General features: G+C 45.9%; 1 protein-coding gene across 1 annotated transcript in view; it reads left to right on the top strand.

The window, feature by feature from the left end:
• The window catches only part of LOC124716682 (endothelin-converting enzyme homolog), a 330,992-nt gene that overhangs the window by 232,301 nt on the left and 71,288 nt on the right, over nucleotides 1-27,403 (top strand). Inside the window, exons 4-5 of the mRNA XM_047243221.1 lie at nucleotides 1,699-1,875; nucleotides 20,283-20,386. Of these exons, the coding sequence (XP_047099177.1) occupies nucleotides 1,699-1,875; nucleotides 20,283-20,386 (281 nt within the window). The remainder of the gene's footprint in view (nucleotides 1-1,698; nucleotides 1,876-20,282; nucleotides 20,387-27,403) is intronic.

Raw genomic sequence — 27,403 nt, 5'->3', positions numbered from 1 at the left:
CGTGTGAAATTTCATCATTTTTTCACTTAATAAGGCTGCATTTGTTGCTATAGCTACACTTTTCTTCATAAGTTAGAGAGATTCTTCCATGAATTTTGCACAGCATACATACCATACTTACAGGTGTATGAAACTTTAGAATTTATTTAATTTGTGAAAAAACGAATGATCTATTGTATTTTAAATTTCATGTTTAAAAAAACACAAATTTTGTAGTTAATTACCTCAATTTTTACCTCAGTTTTTAATAGATTTGGAAAATTCTAGAGTTTCATACACCTTTAAGTATGGTTTGTATGCTGTGGAAAATTCATCGAACCATATCTCTTACTTATGAAGAAAAGTGTACCTATAGCAACAAATGCTGCCATTAGCAAGTGAAAAAAATGATGAAATTTCACATGTAAAAAAAATTACTTCGTTATGTTTTCGAACTTCCACTGCTATGAGTGTAAATTCTGAATCCTTCCTTGTCATGCTGACAAAGTTTTATGAATTTACTTGTAAAAGTGTAGACAGTGTAAATTAAAATGTCCTGTGGTGCCTCTCCTGCTCCAAGTCGGTCCGTTTGACGTCCTACCCCCCTTAATCGCATTTATTATTGTTATTATTATTATACGGCGAACCGGTTTCAACCCGACGTAGGGGTCATCTTCTGGGCGTTTACACCATTGGTCGACTGCTGGTTCAAATGGTTCAAATGGCTCTGAGCACTATGGGACTTAACATCTATGGTCATCAGTCCCCTAGAACTTAGAACTACTTAAACCTAACTAACCTAAGGACATCACACACATCCATGCCCGAGGGAGGATTCGAACCTGCGACTCGACTGCTGGTGGTGTTACTCCTCTCTACATAACGCCAGCAAACTATTCCACAATGCCCCACAACAGATTTCGTAATTTTTCAAACTAAGCTGCTCGGGGAAAAAATGTGTTGCATTAATTATTAAACGTCTCTCATACTAAGGTGAGCAAACTATTAAAAGTTTAAATGAAGGTATCAGTATTTCCGGAATACTATTTTGATAAAATGATGCATACACTTTGCTTCAAGCTGTACGTGAAAATACAATGAACTTTGATCTAGTTGCCGGTCTCAGTGGCCGAGCGGTTCTAGGTGCTTCAGTCCGAAACCGCGCGACTGCTACGGTCGCAGGTTCGAATCCTGGCTCGGGCATGGATGTGTGTGATGTCCTTAGGTTAGTTAGGTTCAAGTAGTTGTAGGGGATTGATGACCTCAGAAGTTAAGTCCCATAGTGCTCAGAGCCATTTGAACCATTGATCTAGTTGTTTGGGGGATTAGCGTGTTCAAACAGAGAGACAAGGCGGGTTTACACTTTTGTTATTAGTATAGACTCAGCACCAATTTTTCGCCCGGTATCGATTGCTAGGGCCGATATCTGCTATCTGTGCTTTTTACTCCTTAAAATATGATGTCAAGCGGGCGATGCTTCCTTTTTGGTCTAAAGCCTCTTCCTTGGCGTGCATTTCTTGTCACTAGGGAGAGGCCAGTTGCGGCCACTGTGTGTATACCATCTCCCACGAAACAGTCATTCATAGCTGGTAACCTTTTTTTTTTTTACTTTCCTTTTAGTTTGCAATTTCTCTGTTAATTCATACTGAGTGTTACGATTTTCACTGGATTTTCGTGTCACTGACAGCGACAGCTATATTTTTAATACCTCTGTGACAGGTGGAGGAAATGATCGAGGACATCCAGAAGGCGTTTGAGACGCTGGTGACGCTCTCTGACTGGCTGGACCAGACCACCAAAGAGGCCACCATCACGAAGGTCCGCGCCATGAGCCGGCTGGTCGCCTTCCCCGACTGGCTGGCCAACAGGACCACCTTTGAGGAATACTACCAGGAGGTCAGTCAGCACACACTATGCTAACGCCTACCTATCATTGGGCCATCGTTTTTCTGACTCGTTTGTTACGGATAGAAACGATTTCCTCTCCAGTGTCAACCTCACAATAACACCTGCACGCTACACTATGTGATCAAAGGTATCCGGACACCTGGCTGAAAATGACTTAAAAGTTCATGACGCCCTCCATCGGTAATGCTGGAATTCAGCATGGTGTTGGTCCACCCTTAGCCTTCGTGACAGATTCCACTCTTGCAGGCATACTTTCACTCAGGTGCTGGAAGTTTCTTAGGGAATGGTAGCCCATTCTTTATGGAAAGCTACACTGAGGAGAGATATCGACGTCGGTCGGTGAGGCCTGCCACGAAGTCGGCGTTCCAAAACATCCCAGTGGCGTTCTATAGCATTCGGCTCAGGCCTCGGTGCAGGCCAGTCCATTACAAGGATGTTACTGTCGTGTGACCACTCAGCCACAGGCCGTGCATTACGAACAGGTGCTCGATCGTGTTGAGAGATGTAATCGTCATCCCCGAATTGCTCTTCAACAGTGGAAAGCAAAAAGGTGCTTAAAATATCAATTTAGGCCTGTGCTGTGATAGTGTCAGAAAAACAACAAGGGGTGCAAGCCTCCTCTATGAAAAACACGACCACACCATAACACCACCGCCTCCCAATTTTCCTGTTGTACTACACAGCCGGCTGCTGTGGCCTAGCGGTTCTAGGCGCTTCAGTCTGGAACCGCGGTGATGCTACAGTCGCAGGTTCGAATGCTGCCTCAGGCATGGATGTGTGTGACGGCCTTAGGTTAGTTAGGTTTAAGTCTACGAGACTGATGACCTCAGATGTTAAGTCCCATAGTGCTTATAGCCATTTGAACCATTTGTACTACACACGGTGGCAGATGACGTTCACCTCGCATTTGCCATACCCACGCTCTGACATCGGATCGCCACATTGTCTACGGTGGTTCGTCACTCCACACGACGTTTTTCCACTGTTCAATCGTCCAATGTTACACTTCTTACGCCATGTGAGGCGTCGTTTGGCATTTACCGGCGTGATGTGTGGCATATGAGGAGTGGCTCGAGCATAAAATCCAGTAGCGTTCTCGCTTCCCGCGCCCGGGTTCCCGGGTTAGATTCCCGGCGGGGTCAGGGATTTTCTCTGCCTCGTGATGACTGGGTGTTGTGTGATGTCCTTAGGTTAGTTAGGTTTAAGTATTTCTAAGTTCTAGGGGACTGATGAGCATACATGTTAAGTCCCATAATGCTCAGAGCCATTTGAACCATAAAATCCAAGTTTTCTCACCTCCCGCGTAACTGTCATAGTGATTGCAGTGGATCCTGATGCAGTTTGGAATTCCTATGTGATTGTCTGCATAGATGTCTGCCTATTACACCTTACGACCCTCTTCAAATGTCGGAGGTCTCTGTCAGTCAACAAACGAGGTCGGCCTGTACGCTTTTCTGCTGCACGTGTCCCTTCACGTTTCCACTTCACTATCACATCGGAGACAGTGAGCCTAGGGATGTTTAGGAGTGCGCAAATCTCGCGTACAGACGTATGCCACAAGTGACACCCAATCACCTGACCACGTTCCGCGGAGCGCCCCATTCTGCTCTCTCACGATGTCTAATGACTGGGGTCACTGATATGGAGTATCTGGCAGTAGGTGGCAGCGCAGTGCACCTAATATGAAAAACGTATGTTTTTTGGGGATGTCCGGATACTTTTGATCACATAGTGTACGCCAGTCATTTCTTAGATATATACCAATCTGTGTATTTCCCTACAGTTTTAGCCTGTGCAGTTCACATAATTGCGACGTTGCTCTGCACCACTGTTTTTCTGGAAACCACGTTTTCTCGTCAGTCCGCCTAGCTTTCAATCTACTTTTGTCGCGCAGCGTTTCAGACTCTTCGATTCTCTTCTTCTGCCCCACAGTCCACAGTTTTTTACTATACAATGCTACTCTCCAAACGTACGATCTCAGAAATTTTTTCCCTCAAATTCACGTTGATGTTTGATACTACAAAACTTGTTATGACCAGAAGTAACCTCTGTGCCTACGCTAGTCTGCTTTTTATTTTACTTCGTGGCTAGCAGAATTCCCTCACTTCGTAATCGTCGTGAGCTGCAGTTTCGTCGTTAAATTTGCCGCAAATCTCATTTCAGCACGTGCTCATTACTCACTCCGTATTGCGTGCTCATGAGGCAGTTCATACCGTATAGCCGGCCGGTATGACCGAGCCATTCTAGGCACTTCAGTCTGGAACTGAGCGAGCCCTACGGTCGCAGGTTCGAATCCTGCCTCGGGCATGGATGTGTGTGATGTCTTTAGGTTAGTCAGGTTCAAGCAGTTCTAAGTTCTAGGGGACTGATGACCTCAGATGTTAAGTCCCATAGTGCTCAGAGCCATTTGAACCATTCCATACTGTACAACAGGTCCTGCAGTTCCTCCTCATTTTCAATGAGAATTTCAGTGTCATCAACGGAACTTATCCTTTATATCGTTTCACGCTGAATGTTACTTCTGACCTTTTCTTTTGTACACGTTATTCCCTTTGATGCACAGACCGAAGAAAAGAAGCGGACGAATACATCCCTACACTATATCTTTCTTGGCCTTCCTGTCATGATTTTCCTCAAAAATAAAAGAAACGACTTCGCTATATGTCATGTACATGCACAGACAAATTGCAACTTCAGATATACTTGATTATTCATTCAGGAGATAGAGTTTCACAAACTGAGCTAGGCAACAACGCATTGGTCCACCTGCCACCCTTACGCAAGCAGTTATGCGGTTTCGCATTCACTGACAGAGTTGTTGGATGTCCCCCTGGGGGACAGAGTACCAAACTGTGTCCAGTTGGCCCATTAGATCGTCAAAGTCGCGAGCTTACTGAAGAGCCCTGCCCATAATGCTCCAAGGGTTCGCAATTGGAGAGGGATCCGGCGACCTTGGTGCCATGGTAGGGTTTAGCAAGCAGTAGAAACTCTCGCCGCGTGCGGGCGGCCGTTATCTTGCTGAAATGTAAGCACAATTTGGCTTGCCATGAAGGGCAACAAAGCAGGCAGTAGGATAGCGTCAACGTACCACTGTTCTGTGAGTGTGCCGCGGCTCACATCCACAGGAGTCCTGCTATGAGTCCTGAAATGACACCCCAGACTATCACTCCTGATTGTGGGGCTGTATGGTGGCAGAGTCCCAGGTTGGTATCCTGTCGCTAGACAGGGCGTCTCCGGATACTCTTCTCCCTGGAAACTCATTGACTGGTCTTCGGTCGTGAGTCCCGCTCCGAATTAAACCACCACGAGTATAACAGCAGCAAAAATCGAACACACTCTTTTGTAGAGCACATAGGCCTCTATCGGATAACATAAAACGCGCTGCCAAAACCATTTATTATCCAAGCAAAATTTTCAAATAAAGAAACAGGACTTATGTGCCAATCCGGTACATTGGTACTCGGGCTAAGGAAAGGGCGTAGTCGCATGTCGTTATGAGGCATGCATACAGCGTGCTAGCATCGACTGATGACAAGAGAACACTGCAAGACAGCGTATGTGTCGGCAGCGGACGGTATCTTCAGCTTGTCGACCCACGAATCGACGAGGATAAGCGCCTACCGTCTGTAGGCCGCTGACGGACGTTGCACAGAGGAAGGAAGTGGCTCCTCCCTCCTCTCGAACAGCATGCATGGGGGCTTAATTATATAAATACGAAATGCAAATACTTTTTAAATTTTTAGTAGTTGTCGTCTGTCCGATTACGAAGTCTCGTAAACGGTTGGCCCTGACTAGTTTTTGTACGCAATCAGACTGCATAGAACAACAACAAAGAATGAAATGAAAATTTTCGTTAACACAATTAATTAATTAAGCCCCCAGCAACTATAAAACCTACGAAACCAAAGCACAAGTATAACTGTTCTGTGTGTGGAAGTATGACTCAACGTACACATCTGGCACGGTTCCTCTTCAATAAGACAAGAAACTTCAAATACCATTTATACTAAAGTGATAAAAAAAATTAGAAATACTATAATTGCGCAAGAAAACCAGAATTACACTCTAATACAAGAACACAAGCCAGATGCTTTGTTGACTGAACCTGTAATGACGCATTATTTACGACATTAAAACAATGAAAAATAAAGCGAGTTTTGTTACCTTCATATACATTGATGAAAAGCACTCTAATCATTACAATATCTCCATTAGAACAACATCTGCTGTCTATCCCATCAAACAACTGCGTAAAACATGGAACAAGCACTCTCCACTACGACTTCTCGACAAGAACTTTTCACTACGACATCTCAGCAAGCACTCACTACTACGAGTTCTCAACAAGCACTGCCAGTGGAGGCGGCTGAATAATACTCTTTGGCGCAATCTCTGGCGCTGTGGCTCAGTGTAGCCACCTTTCAAGCATCAAGGAGCCCGCCGTCGTTATCCCTCCCATCCGGCAGTCAGATGCTGTTATTATTATTATTATTATTATTATTATTGCTACTGTTGTTGTTGATGTTGTTGGATGCTTATGGCGTCCAGTGTCGTAGTCATCGGCGGCCTTGTATGTAATATTTAAGATTTCTTTCTTTCTCTGAGCCTTGCTCGCCCCAACGCGGGGTCGGCCGTGTTATGACGGATTTGGCAGTGTTAGGTGCAGAGGGTGGCCGCATACCCTTCCTGCCGCCACCGCGAACCCCCCACCACATAAGTGGTCTACCCAAGCTGTTTGCGTCTAGTTTAAGCCATGAATCTGTGGGAACGTCCGCAAATGTCTGTGAGTCATGTAACTGGGAAAGAACGTAGGGACCAACCTGTATTCACCTAGCGGGATGTGGAAAACCGCCCAAAAATCACATTCAGGCTGGCCGGCATCCCGGAGCTCGTCGTAAACCTCTCCGATCCGAGGCCGAGGCCGATCCGAGGCCGACACGCCAACCCGAGTCCAGGAAGCAGCGTATTAGCGCTCTTGGCTACCCTGGCGGGTCTAAAAACCATTTAAGATGTTGTTGTTGTTGTTGTTGTTGTGGTCTTCAGTCCTGAGACTGGTTTGATGCAGCTCTCCATGCTACTCTACCCTGTGCAAGCATCTTCATTTCCCGGTACCTACTGCAACCTACATCCTTCTGAATCTGCATAGTCTATTCATCTCTTGGTCTCCCTCTATGATTTTTACCCTCCACGCTGCCCTCCAATACTAAATTGGTGATCCCTTGATACCTCAGAATATACGCTACCAACCGATCCGTTCTTTTAGTCAGGTTGTGAGACAAATTTCTCTTCTCTCAAATTATATTCCATACCTCCTCATTAGTTATGTGATCTACCCATCTAATCTTCAGCATTCTTCTGTAGCACCACATTTTGAATGCTTCTATTCTCTTCTTGTCCAAACTATTTATCGTCCACGTTTCACTTCCATACATGGCTACACTCCATACAAATACTTTCAGAAACGACTTCCTGACACTTAAATCTATACTCGATGTTAACAAATTTCTCTTCTTCAGAAACGCTTTCCTTGCCATTGCCAGTCTACATTTTATATCCTCTCTACTTCGTCCATCATCAGTTATTTTGCTCCCCAAATAGCAAAACTCCTTTACTACTTCAAGCGCCTCATTTCCCAATCTAATTCCCTCAGCATCACCCGATTTAATTCTACTACATTCCATTATCCTCGTTTTTCTTTTGTTCGTGTTCATCTTATATCCTCCTTTCAAGACACTGTCCATTCCGTTCAACTGCTCTTCCAGGTCCTTTGCTGTCTCTGACAGAATTACAATGTCATCGGTGAACCTCAAAGTTTTTATTTCTTCTCCATGGATTTTAATTCCTATTCCGAAGTTTTATTTTGTTTCCTTTACTGCTTGCTCAATATACAGGTTGAATAACATCGGGGATAGGCTACATCCCTGTCTCACTCCCTGCCAAACCACTGTTTCCCTTTCATGCCCCTTGACCCTTATAACTGCCATATGGTTTCTGTACAAATTGTAAATAGTCTTTCGCTCCCTGTATTTTACTCCTGCCACCTTCAGAATCTGAAAGAGAGTATTCCAATCAACATTGTCAAAAGCTTTCTCTAAGTCTACAAATGCTAGAAACGTAGGTTTGCCTTTCCTTAATCTACCTTCTAAGATAAGTCGTAGTGTCAGTAGTGCCTCACGAGTTCCAACATTTCTACGGAATCCAAACTGATCTTCCCCGAAGTCGGCCTATACCAGTTTTTGCATTCGTCTGTAAAGAATTCGTGTTAGTATTTTGCAGCCGTGGCTTATTAAATTGATAGTTCACATATATCAACACCTGCTTTCTTTGGGATTTGAATTATTATATTCCTCTTGAAGTCTGAGGGTATTTCGCCTGTCTCATACATCTTGCTCACAAGATGGTAGCGTTTTGTATGGCTGGCTTTCCCAAGGCTGTAAGTAGTTCTAATGGAATGTGCATTTAAGATGAATGTCGTTAAAATAAATCGCTAAAAAGCTAGATAAGATCATACTAGAATACAAACCCATATCACTAACGTCCATATGCAGCAGGATTTTGGAACATACATTGTGTTCGAGCATTATGATTTACTTCGAAGACAAAGGTCTAGTGACACACAGTCTACACGGATTTAGGAAACATAGTTCTTGACAAGATATTTCAAACTGATTCCGTATTTATTGATTTCTAGAAGGATTTGGACACTGTACCTCACAAGCGGCTTCTAATCAGATTCGGTGCTTATAGTACATCGTTTCAGTTATGCGACGAGATTCGTGATTTCCTGTCAGTGAAGTCATAGTTCTTACTAATTAACACAACACAAAAGTGATTTCCGGCGTTCCCCAATGTAGTACTACAGGTCCTCTGCTGTTCCTTATCTATATAAACGATTTTCGAGACTGTCTGACCAGCAGTCTTCGGTTGATTGTAGAGGATACTATCGCTTATCGTACAGTTAACTCACCAGAAGATCAAAACAAATTGCAAGACGATTCAGAAAACATATCTGTATGGTACAAAATTGTCAGTTAACCCCAAACAACGAAAAATGAGAGGTCATCCAAATGTGTGCTAAAAGGAATCCGTTAAACTTCGGTTACACCATAAATCAATCAAATTTAAAAGCGGTAAATTGAACTTACTAAGAAATAACAATTATAAACTGATGTGTCGGCAGCTGGGCCAACACCTTGTAGGTCGAGATGGCTGAAAATGCACGCTAGACTAACGCAGACGGGCGTGAAGTACTGGAACAGGCTACGTAATTAATGCTATGAAGAAAAGTACGTAGCTGGATTAATACTTATCTTTAATCAATCATTGTGGTACATCGCTCTTGACTATACACAGGAGACTTTAATTACAATCACTGTAAGGCTAATGGCGCCTTGCTAGTTCGTAGCCATTAACTTAGCTGAAGGCTATTCTGTCTCTCGGCTAATGAGAGAGAAAGGCTTCGTACATCTAGTCGCTAGCTAGGTCGTCCGTCCAACTGGGGCGAGTGCTTGTTCGTATCACGAGACCTGCCTTGTGGTGGCGCTAGGTCTGCGATTACACAGTGGCGACACGTGGGTCCAACATGTACTAAATGGACCGCGGCCGATTTAATCTACCACCTAGCAAGTGTGGTGTCTGGCGGTGACACCACATTCCTCCCCCGCAAATCGGCGAACGGTCGTGAGATAAGGCTTCCGCCCGCCGTGGGGAGGACCCCATGTTGACGTATGCGATGAGGTGGGGAGCCTAACAACAGGCGAGGCTGTGCCACCCGCACCCGGCCATTCGGTCCGAGGGGAGCTAGGAAACGCCTGAAAACCTAGTCCAGGGTGCACGTCAACATGCGGTGTATGCGCCCGTAAAGAAACAGGAGGGGCCGAAGGGTCGACCTCCATTGCGTCGGGGTAGCCGACGCGCGATGACGTCATGTGGTCCGGAGCGGGCGGGAGTTCCATGGCGGAGGACAGCTGGTCACGGGAAGCGATCGGCGGCGCGTGACCCTGGGAGGCGCTTGGCGGCTGCAGCGAAGCGTCTAATGCGGGCGGCGCCGGCGGGAGAACAGGCGGCGGCGGCGGCGGCGGCGGCTGCGGCTGCGGCGGCGCGTCGCCATGGGGCAAAATGGAAGGCATCGTCGGTAACACCTGGGGATGAGGCGAGCCAGTAGATGGGTCCCCAGGGCGCTGACCAGACGGCACCGTCGCTGAAAGCAGACGGGGAGCGGCAGAACCCGTGCGACGACAGAGGCGCAGCTGATTGAGATGCCGACGCACCTCACCAGAGGCCCCCAAAACCAAATACATCGCGCGGCCGAGGCAGCGAAGAATGCGCCCTGCGAGCCAACGCCGTGAACCGCGATAGTTGCGATAGAATACAACGTCGCCTGGAGCAAAAGCAGGAGTCTGCCGCTGCACAGGAACCTGATGCGGCGGATGCAGCAAAGACATCGAGGTGCGATGAGGACGACCATGGAGCAACTCAGCCGGCGAGCGACCATCTCGGGGCTGAGAGCGATACGAAGACAAAAAGAGCAACAATGCGTCCTCCCGAGAATGCGACTCTTTCAATTTCAACATCTGTGACTTGAAAGTCCGGACCAATCGTTCAGCGGCACCGTCTGACTGAGGCGAAAACGGCTCGGATGTCAGATGTTGAATACCATTGGCCTGGCAGAATGACTGAAATTCTGCGGACATGAATTGTGGGCCATTGTCGGAAACAATAGTCTGCGGAAGACCTTCAATACAAAAGATAGAAGACAACGCTTGGATGGTGGCGGAGGACGTCGTGGAAGACATCCGGACAACAAAAGGAAAATTACTGAAGGCGTCGACCAGAACCAACCATCGAGCATTCCAGAATGGACCAGCAAAATCAATGTGCAAGCGTTGCCAAGGGGAAGTGGCTTTCGGCCATGCAAAGACTTTCCGCGGCGGTGCGGATTGTTGTTCGGCACACGCCATGCAAGAAGAACACATATTCGTAATCGCAGCATCGATTCCGAACCAAGTACAGTGCTGACGAGCAAGTTGTTTCGTTCGCACTATACCCCAATGTCCTTGGTGGAGAAGCCGTAAGACAGAGGACTGTAACGAACGTGGGACCACGACTCTGGACTGATCATTATCAGAACGCAACAACAAAACACCACGTCGAACAAAAAGTCTCTCCCTGTGAGCAAAAAATCGGCGAACCAACGGATCCGCAATCCGAGACTTTGACAAAGGCCATTGCGTAGCAACAAAACGCAAAACAGTAGCAAGGACAGGGTCAGCAGCGGTGGCTGTAGCTACACGACGAAAATCAATCGGAAACGATTCGACCACTTCATTGGTTTCCGAATCAATGAACATGCAAGCAAGTTCGGAAGAATCGAATGCATCGGCGTTTCCGTGCTTAGCGGTGGACCGATACAAGATATCGTAGCGGTACTGCGAGAGGAAAATAGACCAGCGAATGAATTTCTGCGCTGTACGCGGAGGTACAGGCTTGTTCGGATGAAAAAGCGATGTCAAAGGTTTGTGGTCTGTGATGATGGTGAAGTGACGACCATACAAGAAATCATGGAACTTAGTAACACCAAACACGAGAGCCAAAGCTTCTTTCTCTATCTGCGAGTAATTTCTTTGCGCAGACGAGAGCAATTTGGACGCAAAGGCAATAGGGCGATCATGGGAGCCAACTTTGTGCGCAAGCACAGCACCGATCCCGAAATCCGATGCATCTACCATCAACAAAAGGGGTTTCTGGTGATCGAAAGGCGTGAGGCAAGTATTAGAAAGTAACGCCGATTTCAACTGGCGAAAGGCGCGTTCGCATTCCGTCGTCCAGACGAACGGAACACCTTTACGGCGTAAGCGATGAAGCGGAGCTGAAATGGAAGAGGCATTGCGCATATATTTGTGATAATAGTTAATTTTACCCAACACACTCTGTAGCTGTTTCACATTGCGAGGGGAAGGTAAATCTTGTATGGCACGGAGGTGCTCTGGACTCGGATGTATGCCTTGGGCATTGATGACATGGCCCAGGTATGGTAAGTCACGAGCAAAAAACACACATTTGTCCTTCCTCAAGCGAAGACCATTGTGTCGCAAGACCTGAAATAACGTTCGTAGGTTCGCAAGATGATCTCCTTCTGTCTGTCTGGAGATCACTATATCGTCCAGATAGTTTGCTGCAGTAGGGACCGACGCACAAGTAGTTTGTAAATACTGCTGAAACAATGCAGGGGCGGATGCACACCCGAACAGCAGTCTTTTGAACCTGTACAATCCAAGATGCGTGTTAACCACCAATACGCTCTGGGATTCGTCGTCCACAGGTATTTGCAAGTACGCATCGGCTAGATCCAACTTCGAAAAATATTTTCCCGGGCACAGTTTAGCAAAAACATCTTCCGGGCGGGGCAAAGGAAAAGTAGCAGTCACTAGTTGTGGATTCACTGTGGCCTTGAAATCCACGCAAAGTCTCAATTTGCCGGAAGGTTTTGGCAAAATTACTAAGGGTGAGGCCCAGAGAGAAGCTTGCACACGTTCAATTACACCCTGTGATTCGAGATCGTGTAACGTTCTTGCGACCTCATCACGCAATGCGTGGGGAACATTGCGCGCTCTGAAAAATTTCGGTTGCGCGTTGACCTTCAGTTCCAAATGTGCTTCATAGTTTTTAGCGCAACCTAAGCCCGGTGCAAAAATGTCTGCAAATTCGTCACATAAGCGAGAAACACTGTCTGAAGGCACAGTCTGATTGACTGATAGGATCTGATTTACAATAGACATGTTAAACAACTGAAATAAATCTAAGCCAAACAAATTCACTGCAGTAGAAGAACGAAGAACGTAAAATGACACAATTTTTGATTGTCCCTTATATGTTGCAAGAAGAGTGCACTGTCCTAACACAGGTATTGTCTGTCCGGAATAACTTTTTAACTGAACATTTGCGGCACGCAACGGAGGTGCGCCCAGTTGTTTGTACGTGTCGTGATTGAGCAATGAAACTGCAGCTCCGGTATCGAGCTGGAATGGTATCACTTTGCCCTCAAAGTCTAAGTCCACAAAAAGTTTATTGTCCTGCTGACGACAAGAGCGACTGTTTTGTGCAATAGGAATAGACACTGGTACAGAATCACTTGCTAATTGACGTGATTTCCGGCGACGTCGACGCACAGTGTTTGTGGGACGAACACAGTCACTGTTAGAGAAAGTGGCACTGGACGAATCGGAATTAACTACATGAATGTCCATGGGCGAAGGTCCACGATCCTGAGTGTCCTTGGTTCGATTCCGGCGCGAAGCAAAGGGCCTGGAATGATTGTGATTGTCTGATCGGAGCTTTTTCTGGCAAACACTTTGAACATGTCCTTTCCTATTGCAGAAAAAGCAAATAGCTTGGCGTGACGGGCAATGTTCACGCGAATGTCTAGTAGCACACCGCGGGCACGATTTCACTGCATTTGTGGGCTGGCGCGGCACACCTGGTTTATAACGCGGCGGCAGCTGCGTTTGTTTGCGCGAGGGCAGTTGACCGGGCCGCGCAGCTCGCCCGGCGGGCCGGTTAATGCGACACACTGCTGGCGAAGTTTCAAAAGATTCCTGAGCACAGTCAAGTGTGTCTTGTCTATCTAATATGTCTATCACTTGTTGAAGGGAGGGATTAACTAGTTTCAAAATTTGCTCCCGTATGCGAACATCAGAAACGTTCTGTGCAATTGCATCACATACCATTGTATCTGAATAAGAAAGACCACAGTCACAGTCAAAAGAACACTCCCTAGTAAGTCCTTGCAATGTTGCTACCCACTCCCTATTAGTTTGACCGGCCGTACGTTTTGTACGAAAGAACGTATACCGTTTTGCAACCACATTAACTGTTTCTTTGAAATAGGCATCTAAAGCAGACAAAATTTCCTCGTAGGACAGAGTTGCTACGTCGCGTCGGGGACACAATTTCACTATCACACGGTAGGTGGACACACCGACACAAGAAAGCAAAAACGGCTGCCGCTCATTACCTTGAATACTGTAGGCGGCGAGGTGGAAGGCAAACTGGCGGGACCATTCCTGCCAAGTCTCGTGGGTTTCATCAAAACTTCGAAATGGTGGTGCAACGGCAGGTTGTGGCTGCGGTAGCGATGAAGCGGCGGCGGCCGCATCGGTTTGAATGGCACGTTGACCCTGGACGAGCTGTCCAAGGGCATCCAATAACGCCTGCGTCTGCTGATTATGCAAGCGATAAAATTCGGACAGTACATCTGGAGAATGTGGCGAAGCCATGACACAAATAAATTAGGACAAAGTAAAACACAAGATCCTTTGTAGAGTCGTCGCCATGTGATGTGTCGGCAGCTGGGCCAACACCTTGTAGGTCGAGATGGCTGGAAATGCACGCTAGACTAACGCAGACGGGCGTGAAGTACTGGAACAGGCTACGTAATTAATGCTATGAAGAAAAGTACGTAGCTGGATTAATACTTATCTTTAATCAATCATTGTGGTACATCGCTCTTGACTATACACAGGAGACTTTAATTACAATCACTGTAAGGCTAATGGCGCCTTGCTAGTTCGTAGCCATTAACTTAGCTGAAGGCTATTCTGTCTCTCGGCTAATGAGAGAGAAAGGCTTCGTACATCTAGTCGCTAGCTAGGTCGTCCGTCCAACTGGGGCGAGTGCTTGTTCGTATCACGAGACCTGCCTTGTGGTGGCGCTAGGTCTGCGATTACACAGTGGCGACACGCGGGTCCAACATGTACTAAATGGACCGCGGCCGATTTAATCTACCACCTAGCAAGTGTGGTGTCTGGCGGTGACACCACATAAACAACTTAAATTACACTCATGCTCATAAATTAAGGATAATTGCAGAATGTGGTGCCACACAACGTGGCATTACACAAAACTGGTACTAATAGCATAGGCACGAAGGGAACATACACGACACAGATGTGTAAGACCACGGTATTGGTGATAAGTTGAGAAAACCGTCCCGAAACACATGTGCTATAAAACGCCACTGTTTCTTGAGCTTGTACCCCGACATCAATATGGGATATGATCACCATGCACACGTACACAGGCCACACAACGGGTTGGTACACACTGTTTCGAGTGGTCGAGCAGCTGCTGGGGTATAGCCTCCCATTCTTGCACCAGTGCCTGTCGGAGCCCCTGAAGTATCGTAGGGGTTTGAAGACGTGCAACGATACGTCGACCGAGAGCATCCCAGACGTGCTCGATAGGGTTTGGGTCTGGAGAACAGGCAGGCCACTCCATTCGCCTGATATCTTCTGTTTCAAGGTACTCCCCCACGATGGCAGGTCGTTGGACCCGTGCGTCATCATCCATCAGGAGGAAGGTGCGACCCACTGCGCCCCTGAAAAGACGGACATACTGGTGCAAAATGACGTCCCGATACACCTGACCTGTTACAGTTCCTCTGTCAAAGACATGCAGGGGTGTACGTGCACCAATCGTAATCTCATCCCACACCATCAAACCACAACCTCCACACAGGTCCCTTTCAAGGACATTAAGGGGTTGGTATCTGGTTCCTGGTTCACGCCAGATGAATAGCCGAATCCACTGTTCCATTGACCATGTACTATGTTCTCGACACCAGGCTTTACAGCCTCTTCTGTGACCTGGGGTCAGTGGAATGCACGTTGCTGGTCCCCGGGCGAATAAACCATGTCTCTTCAGTCGTCAGTAGACTGCGTGTCTTTAGACAAATGTTCCAGTGGTGGCAGTAAGGTCCCGAGCAAGGCTACCTGCAATACTCCGTGGCCGTCTGCGGGCACTGATGGTGTGATATCGGTCTTCTTTTGGTGTTGTACGCTGTGGTCGTCCCGTACTGTAGCGCCTGGACACGTTTCCTGTCCGCTGGAATCGTTGCCATAATCTTCAGATCACACTTTGTGGCACACGGAGGGCCCGTGCTATGACCTGCTGCGTTTGACCAGTCTCCAGTCGTCGTAGTATTCTACCCCTCATAACGTGATGAATACGTGTTCTTCGAGCCATTTTCAATACACAGTCACCATTAGCACGTCTGAAAAAGTCTGCACACTTACTCGCTGCACCGTACTCTGACATGCACCAACACACCTCTACGTATGTGCACTGCTGCCAGCGCCACCGTGCGACGATCACAGGTCAAATGCACCGCATGGTCATACCCCGAGGTGATTTAAGCCCACAAACCGCCCACCAGAGCGTTGTTTCACCATGTATCAGCATTATCCCTAATTCATGAGCGTGAGTGTAGAGAGAACACATAGAAAATGTGGGGAAGGCGATGAAAAGGTTGTGATTTATTAGCAGAATTCTTAGAAGATACAACAGAGTTACTAGAGAGATCACCTGCAGTACGTTTTTCCTTCGTCTTTGGGATTACTGCAGCGCGGTGCGAGATACTTACCGGATGGGATTAACTGAGTACATCGACCAAGTCCAAAGAAGAGCAGCAACTTTTGTATTATCCAGAAACAGCGGAGAAAGTGTTACAGACATGACACAGGCGTTTCTTTCTCCTCCGAATGCTAAATTATTTTGATGTTCACAGCGAGTAATCATCATCATAATAAAGTAAGGGTAATCAGCGGTGTGAGCGTACAAGCTGTGGGGTGGGATTAGAGCGGCAGTTTCCCGCCGCATAGCACGTGGCTGGCGGTTGCTACGGGGCCGTGGCGAGCGGCTAGCGCCTACTCGGCCTTGGAAAAACCCGAGCGCTTGTCAGGGGAGCGTATGGCCGTGTTTTCGCGCTTGGAGGAATATATATTCGAGAGAAAAATTGCTAAAAAAAATTGACTCGCCAGTGTAGCCGAGAGTGCTAATGTGCTGCTTCTGGACTCGGGCAGCCGCGCCGGCCCCGGATCGAATCCTCCCGGCGGATTAACGACGAGAGCCATTGTAGTGGCCAGCCTGGATGAGGTTTTTAGGCCGTTTTCCACATCCCACTAGGTGAATACCAAGATGAGCCCCACGTTCCACTTCAGTTACACCACTCACAGACATCTCAAAACGTTCACACTGTTCAATGACACAGACAGCTGAGGTACACAAATTCCTTCCCAGGGGTTACAGGGTGGCGACAGGAAGGCATCTGGCCACCCCTTAACATTAAATTTGCCAAATCCGTTCCTAACCATGCCAACCCTGCGACCTTGGCATAAAGGCATCAGTAAAAGAAAGAAAGAAAAATTGATAAAACTAAAACTAAGAGTGACACGGAGATGCAAGCTGGCACTCATGGACAGAAAAATATGTGAAACTAAATTATCTAGACGCACCACGAAAATATATACTAGTTTAAAAGTTATTGTCGTCTTAAAAATTGTAAAATTTGTTCATATTAATCGGCCAAAGCATTGCCGAGATATTAGCTTTATATGATCATTCCATTTTAAATCACTCCTAATGCATACTACCAGATAATTTATGGAATTAACTGCTTCCAGTTGCTGACCTGCTATTTTGTAGCTAAATGATAAGGGAACTATCTTTCTATGTATTCGCAGCACATTACACTTGTCTACATTGAGATTCAATTGCCATTCCCTGCTCCATGCGTCAATTCGCTGCATATCCTCCTGCATTTCAGTACAATTTTCCATTGTTACAACCTCTCGATATACCACAGCATCATCTGCAAAAAGCCTCAGTGAACAACCGATGTCATCCACAAGGTCAATTATGTATACTTTGAATAGCAATGGTCCTATGACACTCCCCTGCGGCACACCTGAAATCACTCTTACTTCGGAAGACTTCTCTCCATTGAGAATGACATGCTGCGTTCTGTCATCTAGCAACTCTTCAATCACACAATTGGTCTGATAATCCATATGCTCTTACTTTGTTCATTAAACGACTGTGGGGAACTGTATCGAACGCCTTGCGGAAGTCAAGAAACACGGCATCTACCTGGGAACCCGTGTCTATGGCCCTCTGAGTCTCGTGGACGAATAGCACGAGCTGGGTTTCACACGACCGTCTTTTTCGAAACCGATGCTGATTCCTACAGAGTAGATTTCTAGTCTCCAGAAAAGTCATTATACTCGAACATAATACGTGTTCCAAAATTCCACAACTGATCGACGTTAGAGATATAGGTCTATAGTTCTGCACATCTGTTCGACGTCCCTTCTTGAAAACGGGGATGACCTGTGCCCTTTTCCAATCCTTTGGAACGCTACGCTCTTCTAGAGACCTACGGTACACCGCTGCAAGAAGGGGGGCAAGTTCCTTCGCGTACTCGGTGTAAGATCGAACTGGTATCCCATCAGGTCCAGGGGCCTTTCCTCTTTTGAGCGATTTTAATTGTTTCTCTATCCCTCTGTCGTCTATTTTGATATCTACCATTTTGTCATCTGTGCGACAATCTAGAGAAGGAACTACAGTGCAGTCTTCCTCTGTGAAACAGCTTTGGAAAAAGACAATCAGTATTTCGGCCTTTAGTCTGTCATCCTCTGTTTCAGTACCATTTTGGCCACAGAGTGTCTGGACATGTTGTTTTGATCCACCTACCGCTTTGACATAAGACCAATATTTCTTAGGACTTCTGCCAAGTCAGTACATAGAACTTTACTTTAGAATTCATTGAACGCTTCTCGCATAGCCCTCCTCACACTACATTTCGCTTCGCGTAATTTTTGTTTGTCTGCAAGGCTTTGGCTATGTTTATGTTTGCTGTGAAGTTCCCTTTGCTTCCGCAGCAGTTTCCTAACTGAGACCACCCACATCTCTGGGCCACTTAATTAAGCTAAGTTTAACAAATATATATATTTTTCGTGCCATAGCACGTTGGGGTTCGAGAAAAAGTATTCAAACCTCAAATAGAAGTGCCCACAACTGTCGTATAGCTCACACGGAGAGATATAGGCGTTCATTTTTTCCGCGCGCTGTTCGAGAGTGGAGTATAGAGAATTATTGTGAAAGTGCTTAGATGAACCCTCTGCCAGGCACTTAAATGTGATTTGCAGAGCGTCCATGTCGATGTAAACGTTCTCTCTCTTTCTCTCTCTCTCTCTCTCTCTCTCTTTCTCTTTCACTCTCTCTCTCTCTCTTTCTCTCTAACAGTACACACTCAATCCCTTCGGTATATAACTGAAGACTGTCGACCGAATTCGACAAACGACGCATCACTAACACTCAGTGCACGAGACGCTGTGGAGAGATCTGGAATTTAGCCAGATCGCTGGCCCAAACTTCACACCACCATATCTCCACGACCTTGTCAGCCAAATACTGATGACGATAATTTCTCATCAGGATTCGAACCATGTACCTCCCATATGAGTGCCACCTCAAAGGCATGAGATATCTGCTACGGAGGAGAGTATGCCTTTGTTCATTACGGGTCGTTCAGTTTCTAACAAACATCGAGACACTAACATTATTTTCAGTCTATAATCTGTCAACAGCTGTAAGTTTCACTAACGATTTGGAAAGCAAGAGACAGGTTTCCTGTTTAGGGATGCAATGTCGTATGGCTAGGACCTCCCGTCGGGTAGACCGTTCACCTGGCGCAAGTCATTTGAGTTGACGCCACTTCGGTGACTTGCGTGTCGATGAGGATGAGATGATGATGATTAGGACACCAACACAACACCCAGTCTCTTAGCGGAGAAAATCTCCGACCCAGCCGGGAATCGAACCCGGGTTCCCTGGCATGACATTCTGTCACGCTGACCACTCAGCTACCGGGGCGGACTGTTTAGGGATTATCTCATGTTACAAGGCGGTCAACAAACTGTTGTCTTCGAACAACTTCCCTGTTGAGGGAGACAGTATATCTTCCCTACATAAATGCCACATTTTTGGTGTGTATGAGGATTTTCACTGAGATTTGTCACCTTTCATTGTTTCATGTTACGCTGGTCCCTGCCCGTCTTCCCTGTTTGACCACTAGTGTGTCGTTGTTTCATCAGCACAGAACATCTCTAACGTTGGGTGTTCATGAAGAGTCCCACTTTCTTGGCGTAGCTACTGCTTATTTGTACTGGGAAAGCAGGCGAAGTTAGTTCGTCTCAATCATCCTGCCAGCACGTAAGCAAGTTATGTACTGATTTTTTGACTGTGTGCTCTAAAGAAACCTGGTGATCTTATGGAACACATTATTTAAACATATGCGCCAAATTTTTGCAGTGTGTTATCTATTGAGCCAGGTTAAAACTCATGAATAAATTGATGTGTTTTCCAATCGCGCAAGTGATGTAAGCAAATATCTTTGAGTTTCTGTTTACTAAAACCCTCTGCGACAATCCACTATATCCTCATTCCTGAATTGTATGAATTCAGTTTGTTAATTAAGTGATTTGTGATAGGATTTTTAATGTATGACTTTCAATAGTTGTCTTTATAATGGATACTTTCGTAATATTTGCTTCCCACAGCTGGAGATCCAGGTGGGGGAACATCTGGAGAATATGCTGGGAATCCTGCGGTTGCAAGTCTACTCCATGCTGTCGACTTTACGAACCACAAACAATAACGTCAGGTAAGATAAATTTTCATGTGATGGGATCAAATTATTTTTTACAATAATAACACATACCTACGATGAACATACCTAGTGGAGGTAACAAAAAAATCATATTTCGATTTACAAGGTCCACGCTGTATAGGTAAGCAAGCAAAGAGCGCATTATGACCTTAATGGTCCATTCAGGACCCACCAGCCGCCGTCTCATCCCTGAGAAACCACCTGTACTGTAACTGGTGCGCTGCAAGGGCTTCAGCAACTGGCGCGTATAATGCCCTCGTATGACTTGCTGCTGTCATGAGCATCTACGGAAAGAGGTAGAAGGACAGCGAAACTACGACTATGCGCTAAATGGTGGAAAGTCCACGCCTCTTCATAGAAAGTGGGGTTCGCAGGCTTAACTGCTCTGTTAAGTAGCACAGATGGTGGGTGATCTTAGCATCTCGGCCGAAAGAGCACAATGCTGGTGCGCGCACAAGTGTTTCGCAGCACACCGTTCATCACACGGTGTTGAACATGGATCTCCGCAGCAGACCATCCCTGTGTGTTCATATGTTGGCCCAACGATATCGTCAGTTACGATTGTAGTGGCGGCGGGACCATTGGAATTCGACTGTCTATCAATGGAAACGTGTCGGCACTTCACACTTTCGCTACACTAGGTCGCAGGTCGTCTCCACAAGTACTGTGATCGAGGTGAATGGCGGCTCAAAACGTGCAGCGCCCCACGGACGTAGGCTGCTGGAGGCAGTATTATGCTATGGGAGACATTCTTCTGCTCATGCGTGGGACCTGTGGTAGTAATCAAAGACACGCTGACAGCTGCGGACAACCTGAATCCCTCCATGCTTGGTGTCTTCCCCGATGGTGATGTCATCTTTCAGCAGTCGGAGACAGAACTGTGATATAGTGGTTTAAGGAGCATTTTAGTGAACTGACGTTGATGTCTCGGCGACCGTGTAAATCCTATGAAACCCATACGGGTCGCTATCGGGCGCCATCAGCGAGTACGCCAGACAGCGGCCTTTTTTATGCGAATCACATGACCTTTGCGTAGACATCTCATGCTACATACCTCAACAAACCCACCAAGAAACTGTCGGATACCTGATACGCAGAATCGGTGATGTATTTCGTTTCAAAGACGGACAGACTAGCTATTAAACAGGTGGTCATAATGTTTTGGTTCATCAGTGCATGTAAGTGCTGTATAAAATATTTATGCTGTTTGGAATACATCGTTAGTTCTTCAGTCACTCATTGCTATGGTTGGTAAAATCTGTGTATTTTTAACGCTAATTATGTAAAGTATACTTCGACGGTCCTGCACCATTTGGAACCTTGAAACATAATACACTCATGCTCATAAACTAAGGATAATTGCAGAATGTGGTGCCACACAACATGGCGCTACACAAAACAGGCGCTAATAGAATAGGCACATAGGGAACACACACGACACAGCTCTGTAAGTCCAAGGGTATTGGAGGTAAGTTAAGAAAACCGTGCCGAAACACATGTGCTACAAAACGCCACTGTTTCCGGCGCATGTACCCCGACATCAATATGGGATATGATCACCATACACACGTACACAGGCCGCACAACGGGTTGGCACACTCTGGATCAGGTGCTCGAACAGCTGCTGGGGTATAGCCTCCCATTCTTGCCCCAATGCCTGTCGGAGCTCCTGAAGTTCAAATGGTTCAAATGGCTCTGAGCACTATGGGACTTAACATCTGTGGTCATCAGTCCCCTAGAACTTAGAACTACTTAAACCTAACCAAACTAAGGACATCACACACATCCATGCCCTAGGCAGGATTCGAACCTGCGACCGTAGCAGACCCGCGGTTCCGGACTGAGCGCCTAGAACCGCTAGACCACCGCGTATGTGGCATGTCAAATGCACCGCATGGTCATATCCCGAGGTGATTCAAACCCGCAAACCGCCCACCACAGCTTTGTTTCATCATCTATCAGCATTATCCTTAATTTATGAGCATGAGTGTAGATCTTTTTCCATGGAACGTATGATGCTAGAAATTAACTGAGTTTCGTTAACGGCTAAACAATTTTACTTCTCTTATAATTTAAAATTTGGGTTAATTTCCAATATCTTCAGTTTCTAAATGTATTTAAGTTTTTGATACAACTGGTATGAATTCCTACTAGGGATCAAACTTAGTCCTGGTTTTGAACGAATACAGGTTATTATCAGTTGTGAATTCAGAGTTAATGCAATTTACGAACGTAAAGAGAGATAAAATTGGCAGTTAAATTAATTTTGTTCACCTCTTTAACCCAGTTTTGTGATTACCACTCAAAGCACTCCCAGAATGCTTTCATCTACTTTGTCTCTGCTTTTTCAATTACAATATCAGGCAATATTTTATGACGTGTGCACAGGAGAAAACGTTGCCTAATGAATGGTAATTACGTTTTTCAGTGCGGACTGGGCCAGCGATCCTACAACTGTCAACGCGTACCACACATTCCAGTCCAACGCTATCAGTAAGTAATAAACACAAGAACTCTTTATCATGCCAATTAAGTAAAACCTGGACATAACAGAAAAATGAATATGAAATCCTGCAACAGTGTTCTTCATAGATTCTTTGGGTCGCTGACTAAGAACCGGATGTCAGAACTACAAAATTGAAAACGGTGGATCCAATTTAGCGGATCAAAAATTAGAAATTTTGCGGATTCAAGTAGACCTACGGGTACAAAGTATTTTGAGGTCGCTGATGATGAATTATAAGTCGAAACTGCTGTTCTGAAATGTTGAAAGACGCTCGTTTTTTGCTCTCGTTTCATATTTTTTATAATATTTAATCCCCCATTTTTGGTCGGTCAATGTCATGCCCAGTTGGTTTTTAATTTTCTACACTTAAAAACATACTGTTACTGAGGACGAGGGCAAGGTATCTCTGTTTTATTTTCTTAAAAACTGCAATCTCTCCTGTCAAGTAGCCATAATGGAGTCCTTTTTCCTGCCTAGACTGTCTAGCTTGAAAGCGTGACTCGTTCGTTTGAATACCTTGTCTGGACCAAAGAAGCCCCTTTACTTATTCTCACAAGTATTCGTACTAGCCTTTGAAACCTTGCTCCTCCTGTATGTTTGGTGTCGCAAAGAAAACTCGTTTAGCTTAAAAGCATGAATCGTTCATTTGAAAAGCCTTGTCGTGGCCGAATAAGCCCCTTTACTTATTGTCACAAGTAGCAGTACCAACCTTTGAAACCTTGGCTCTCCTGCGTGTTTGGCGACGCAAAGAGAGCTAGTTTAGCTTGAGAGCATGGCTTCTTCGTTTCAATGCATGTGCAGACACCAGTGAGTATTTTTGTAACCGTTGTAAGTAGGCTGTTTAGGTTTTTATATTGGTAACGCCACGTAGCGCTCTGTATGACAATCACTGGCTGTGCTGTGTGCAGTCTGTGGCTGGTTGGCATTGTTGTAATATTCGGTATTCTAGTGCTGGGCAGTTGGATGTGAACAGCGCGTAGCGTTGCGCAGTTGGAGGTGAGCCGCCAGAAGTGGTGGATGTGGGGAGTGAGATGGCGGAGTTTTTAGAGCGGATGATCTGAACGTGTGTCCATCAGAGAGAGTAAATTTGTAAGACTGGATGTCATGAACTGATATATATATTCTGACTTTTGAACGCTATTACGGTAAATACATTGTTTATTCTCCATCAAAAGCTTTCATTTGCTAACTATGTCTATTAGTAGTTAGTGCCTTCAGTAGTTTGAATCTTTTATTTAGCTGGCAGTATTGGCGCTCGCTGTATTGCAGTAGTTCGAGTAACGAAGATTTCTGTGAGGTAAGTGATTCGTGAAAGGTATAGGTTGATATTAGTCGGGGCCATTCTTTTGTAGGGATTGTTCAAAGTCAGATTGCGTTGCGCTAAAAATATTGTGTGTCAGTTTAGTGTTGATCAGATATCATATGATATCATATCAGCACAGTCATTCATTAATTTTTCTAAGGGGCGTTTCACCGTTAATTTATGGCAAGACAAGTTCTTGTTGCTTTGTTACTGATTGTAAAAGTATTTGGCGAACGGCTGATTGTAGTATTGCGTAAAAGAATAATATTATACGTGACGCTGTATTAAGTTACAGATCGTGTGATGAGTGCTCCAGTGAGTTACCTAGCATGAAGAACGGATCCTACTTTGCTGTTCTTACTTACCTGTAGCGGTTTGTTTCCCGGTTTAGGTATCTTCAGCGGCGTCTGCATGTTAATCCTCACTATTTCTTCGTAATCACTAACGTGAATTTCTCGTAGTAGCGGTCAGGCTCCGTCATTCTCCCCCTTTCCCACTCAATTCCTTATTGAGAGACTTGACTGCTTAAGTAAACGTTCAAGCAGATATAATGTTAAATTGTGGTAGACTAATCAAATCCCGTTTGTAAGCAATACTGAGATTTACTGTAATAAACTAATGTTGGGTATTCCCTGTATTAATGATACGAGGTGCGGCTAGAAAAAAACCGGACTGATGCTGGAAAAAACATTTATTTACAATTATTTACAATTTCATGTTATCTCCGTCAATGTACTCTCCTCCTCGGTCTCTACACCGCTCCATACGAATTTTCCACTGTTCATAGCAATGCTGCAGATCATTTTCGGTAAGTCCATACATTACTTCCGTCGCTTTTTCTTTTACTGCTTCAACAGTCTCAAATCTAGTTCCTTTCAAAGCTGACTTGACTTTAGGGAAAAGAAAAAAGTCACAGGGGGCCAAATCAGGTGAGTAGGGTGGATGATCTAAGATGGGAATGTTGTGTTTTGCCAAAAACGTCTTCACTGACAACGCACTGTGAGCTGGGGCATTGTCTTGGTGAAGGATCCATGACTTTTTTCTCCACAAATCGTTCCGTTTTCTCCGTACTCGCTCACGTAGGGTAGCCAGGACGCTAATGTAGTAATGCTGATTCACTGTTTGTCCCTCTGGTACCCAATCAATGTGCACAATAAACAATCATCATTGCCTTGAATTTCGATTTTGACATTCGTGCTTTTTTTTGTCGTGGAGAACCAGGAGTTTTCCAATGCATCGATTGGCGTTTAGTTTCAGGATCGTAAGTAAAAAACCACGATTCATCGCAAGTAATAACATTTTGTAAAAAGGTGGGATCACTTTCAATGTTTTCCAGGATGTCAGAACAAATCATTCTTCGGCGTTCCTTCTGTTCAATTGTGAGACACTTTGGAACCATTTTTGAACACACTTTGTTCATGTTGAAACTTTCATGAAGAATCTGCCTAACACTTTCCTTGTCAACTCGTGTTAACTCAGACACTGCTCTGATTGTTAAACGGCGATCTTGTCGAACAAGTTTACCGATTTTTTCAATGTTTGCATCAGTTTTTGCTGAAAATGGTCTGCCAGTGCGAGTGTCATCACTGGTGTCTTCGCGGCCATCTTTAAATCGTTTAAACCACTCAAACACTTGTGTTCGCGATAAACAATCATCGCCGTACACTTGTTGTAACATTACAAACGTTTCACTTGCAGATTTTCCTAGTTTCAAACATAATTTGATGTTAACACGCAGTTCTTTCTGTACACTCAACATTTTCCGACGCACAGACAAAACGTCAACTACTTAAAACAGACGCCACGGGCAGACTGAGTGCAGGAGGCAGATGAAACTCGAGCAGTAGGCGGAGCGAGAGTCACGTGACAGGCCACGCGGCTTTCAGCCTTATTGCATTCATTTCATTGTTTCACCAGTACTAGTCCGGTTTTTTTCTAGCCACACCTCGTATACACTGATCAGCCAGAACATTGTAAGCACCGACCTACTATCGGTATAGACCCGTCCAGGCGATAGCGGCGTCACCTGGCAAGGAATGACTGCTAGTCAGTCACACCCATGGTGCGTGTACCGTAGTACCAGTGAGAGCGCTGTCCGCGTGTAGAACGGGGAAGGCGACTTCAACATGTGGTTAAACCACATCAAGATGCCGTGTAGGTGGGCGGCCTCCCCTGAAAACAGGTGTCGGTCGTCGTAGGTTCAAAAATGGTTCAAATGGCTCTGAGCACTATGGGACTTAACTTCTGAGGTCATCAGTCCCCTAGAACTTAGAACTACTTAAACCTGACTAACCTAAGGACATCACACACACATCCATGCCCGAGGCAGGATTCGAACCTGTGACCGTAGCGGTCGCGCGGTTCCAGACTGTAGCGCCTAGAACCGCTCGGCCACTCCGGCCGGCGGTCGTCGTAGGCCGGGCAGAGTGACAAAACAGGACAGACGGCGAACTGTGGCGGAACTAATATCAGACTTTAATGCTGGACAGAGTACAAGTGTGTGTGTGAACACACAGTGCACCAAACTCTCCTAGCGATGGGCCTGTGCACCCGTCGACCCATGCACGTGCCAATGTTGACACCAAAACGTCGCCAACTACGACCGAAACGAGCACTTGACCATCGGCACTGGACGCTGACGTAGTGGCAGAGCGTTGCACGGCCTGACGAATCCCGATACCTTCTTCGTCACGCCGATGGGAGGACGCAAATCCGTCGTCTTCCAGGGCAACAGCTCTTTGACACCTGTAATGCCGGACAGAGACAAGCTAGCGGCTGCTCCATTATGTTCTAGTGAACATTCACTTGGGAATCCCTGGGTCCAGTGGACGTCGTCCAAGGCACCATGAGGGCCAGTCATTATCGTACGCTGGTTACAGACTACGTACACCCCTTCATGACGATCACGTTTCCCGACGGCAGTGGCATTTTTCAGCAAGATAATGCGTTACGTCGCAAGGCCAGAAGTGTAATGAAGTGGTTCGAGGAACAAAGTGGCGAGTTCCAGTTGATGTGCTGGCACTTCAACTCGCCGGGCGGCTCTAGGCGCTTCAGTCTGGAACCGCGCGACCGCTACGGTCGCAGGTTCGAATCTTGCCTCGGGCATGGATGAGCGTGATGTCCTTAGGTTAGTTAGGTCTAAGTAGCTCTACGTTCTAGCGGACTGATGACCTCAGATGTTAAGTCCCATAATTCTCAGAGC

This window comes from Schistocerca piceifrons, chromosome 9 (assembly GCF_021461385.2).
Source record: "Schistocerca piceifrons isolate TAMUIC-IGC-003096 chromosome 9, iqSchPice1.1, whole genome shotgun sequence".
Lineage (NCBI taxonomy): Eukaryota > Metazoa > Arthropoda > Insecta > Orthoptera > Acrididae > Schistocerca > Schistocerca piceifrons.
Note: the sequence above shows the minus strand (reverse complement) of the source record. Positions and strands in the feature narration are given on the sequence as shown.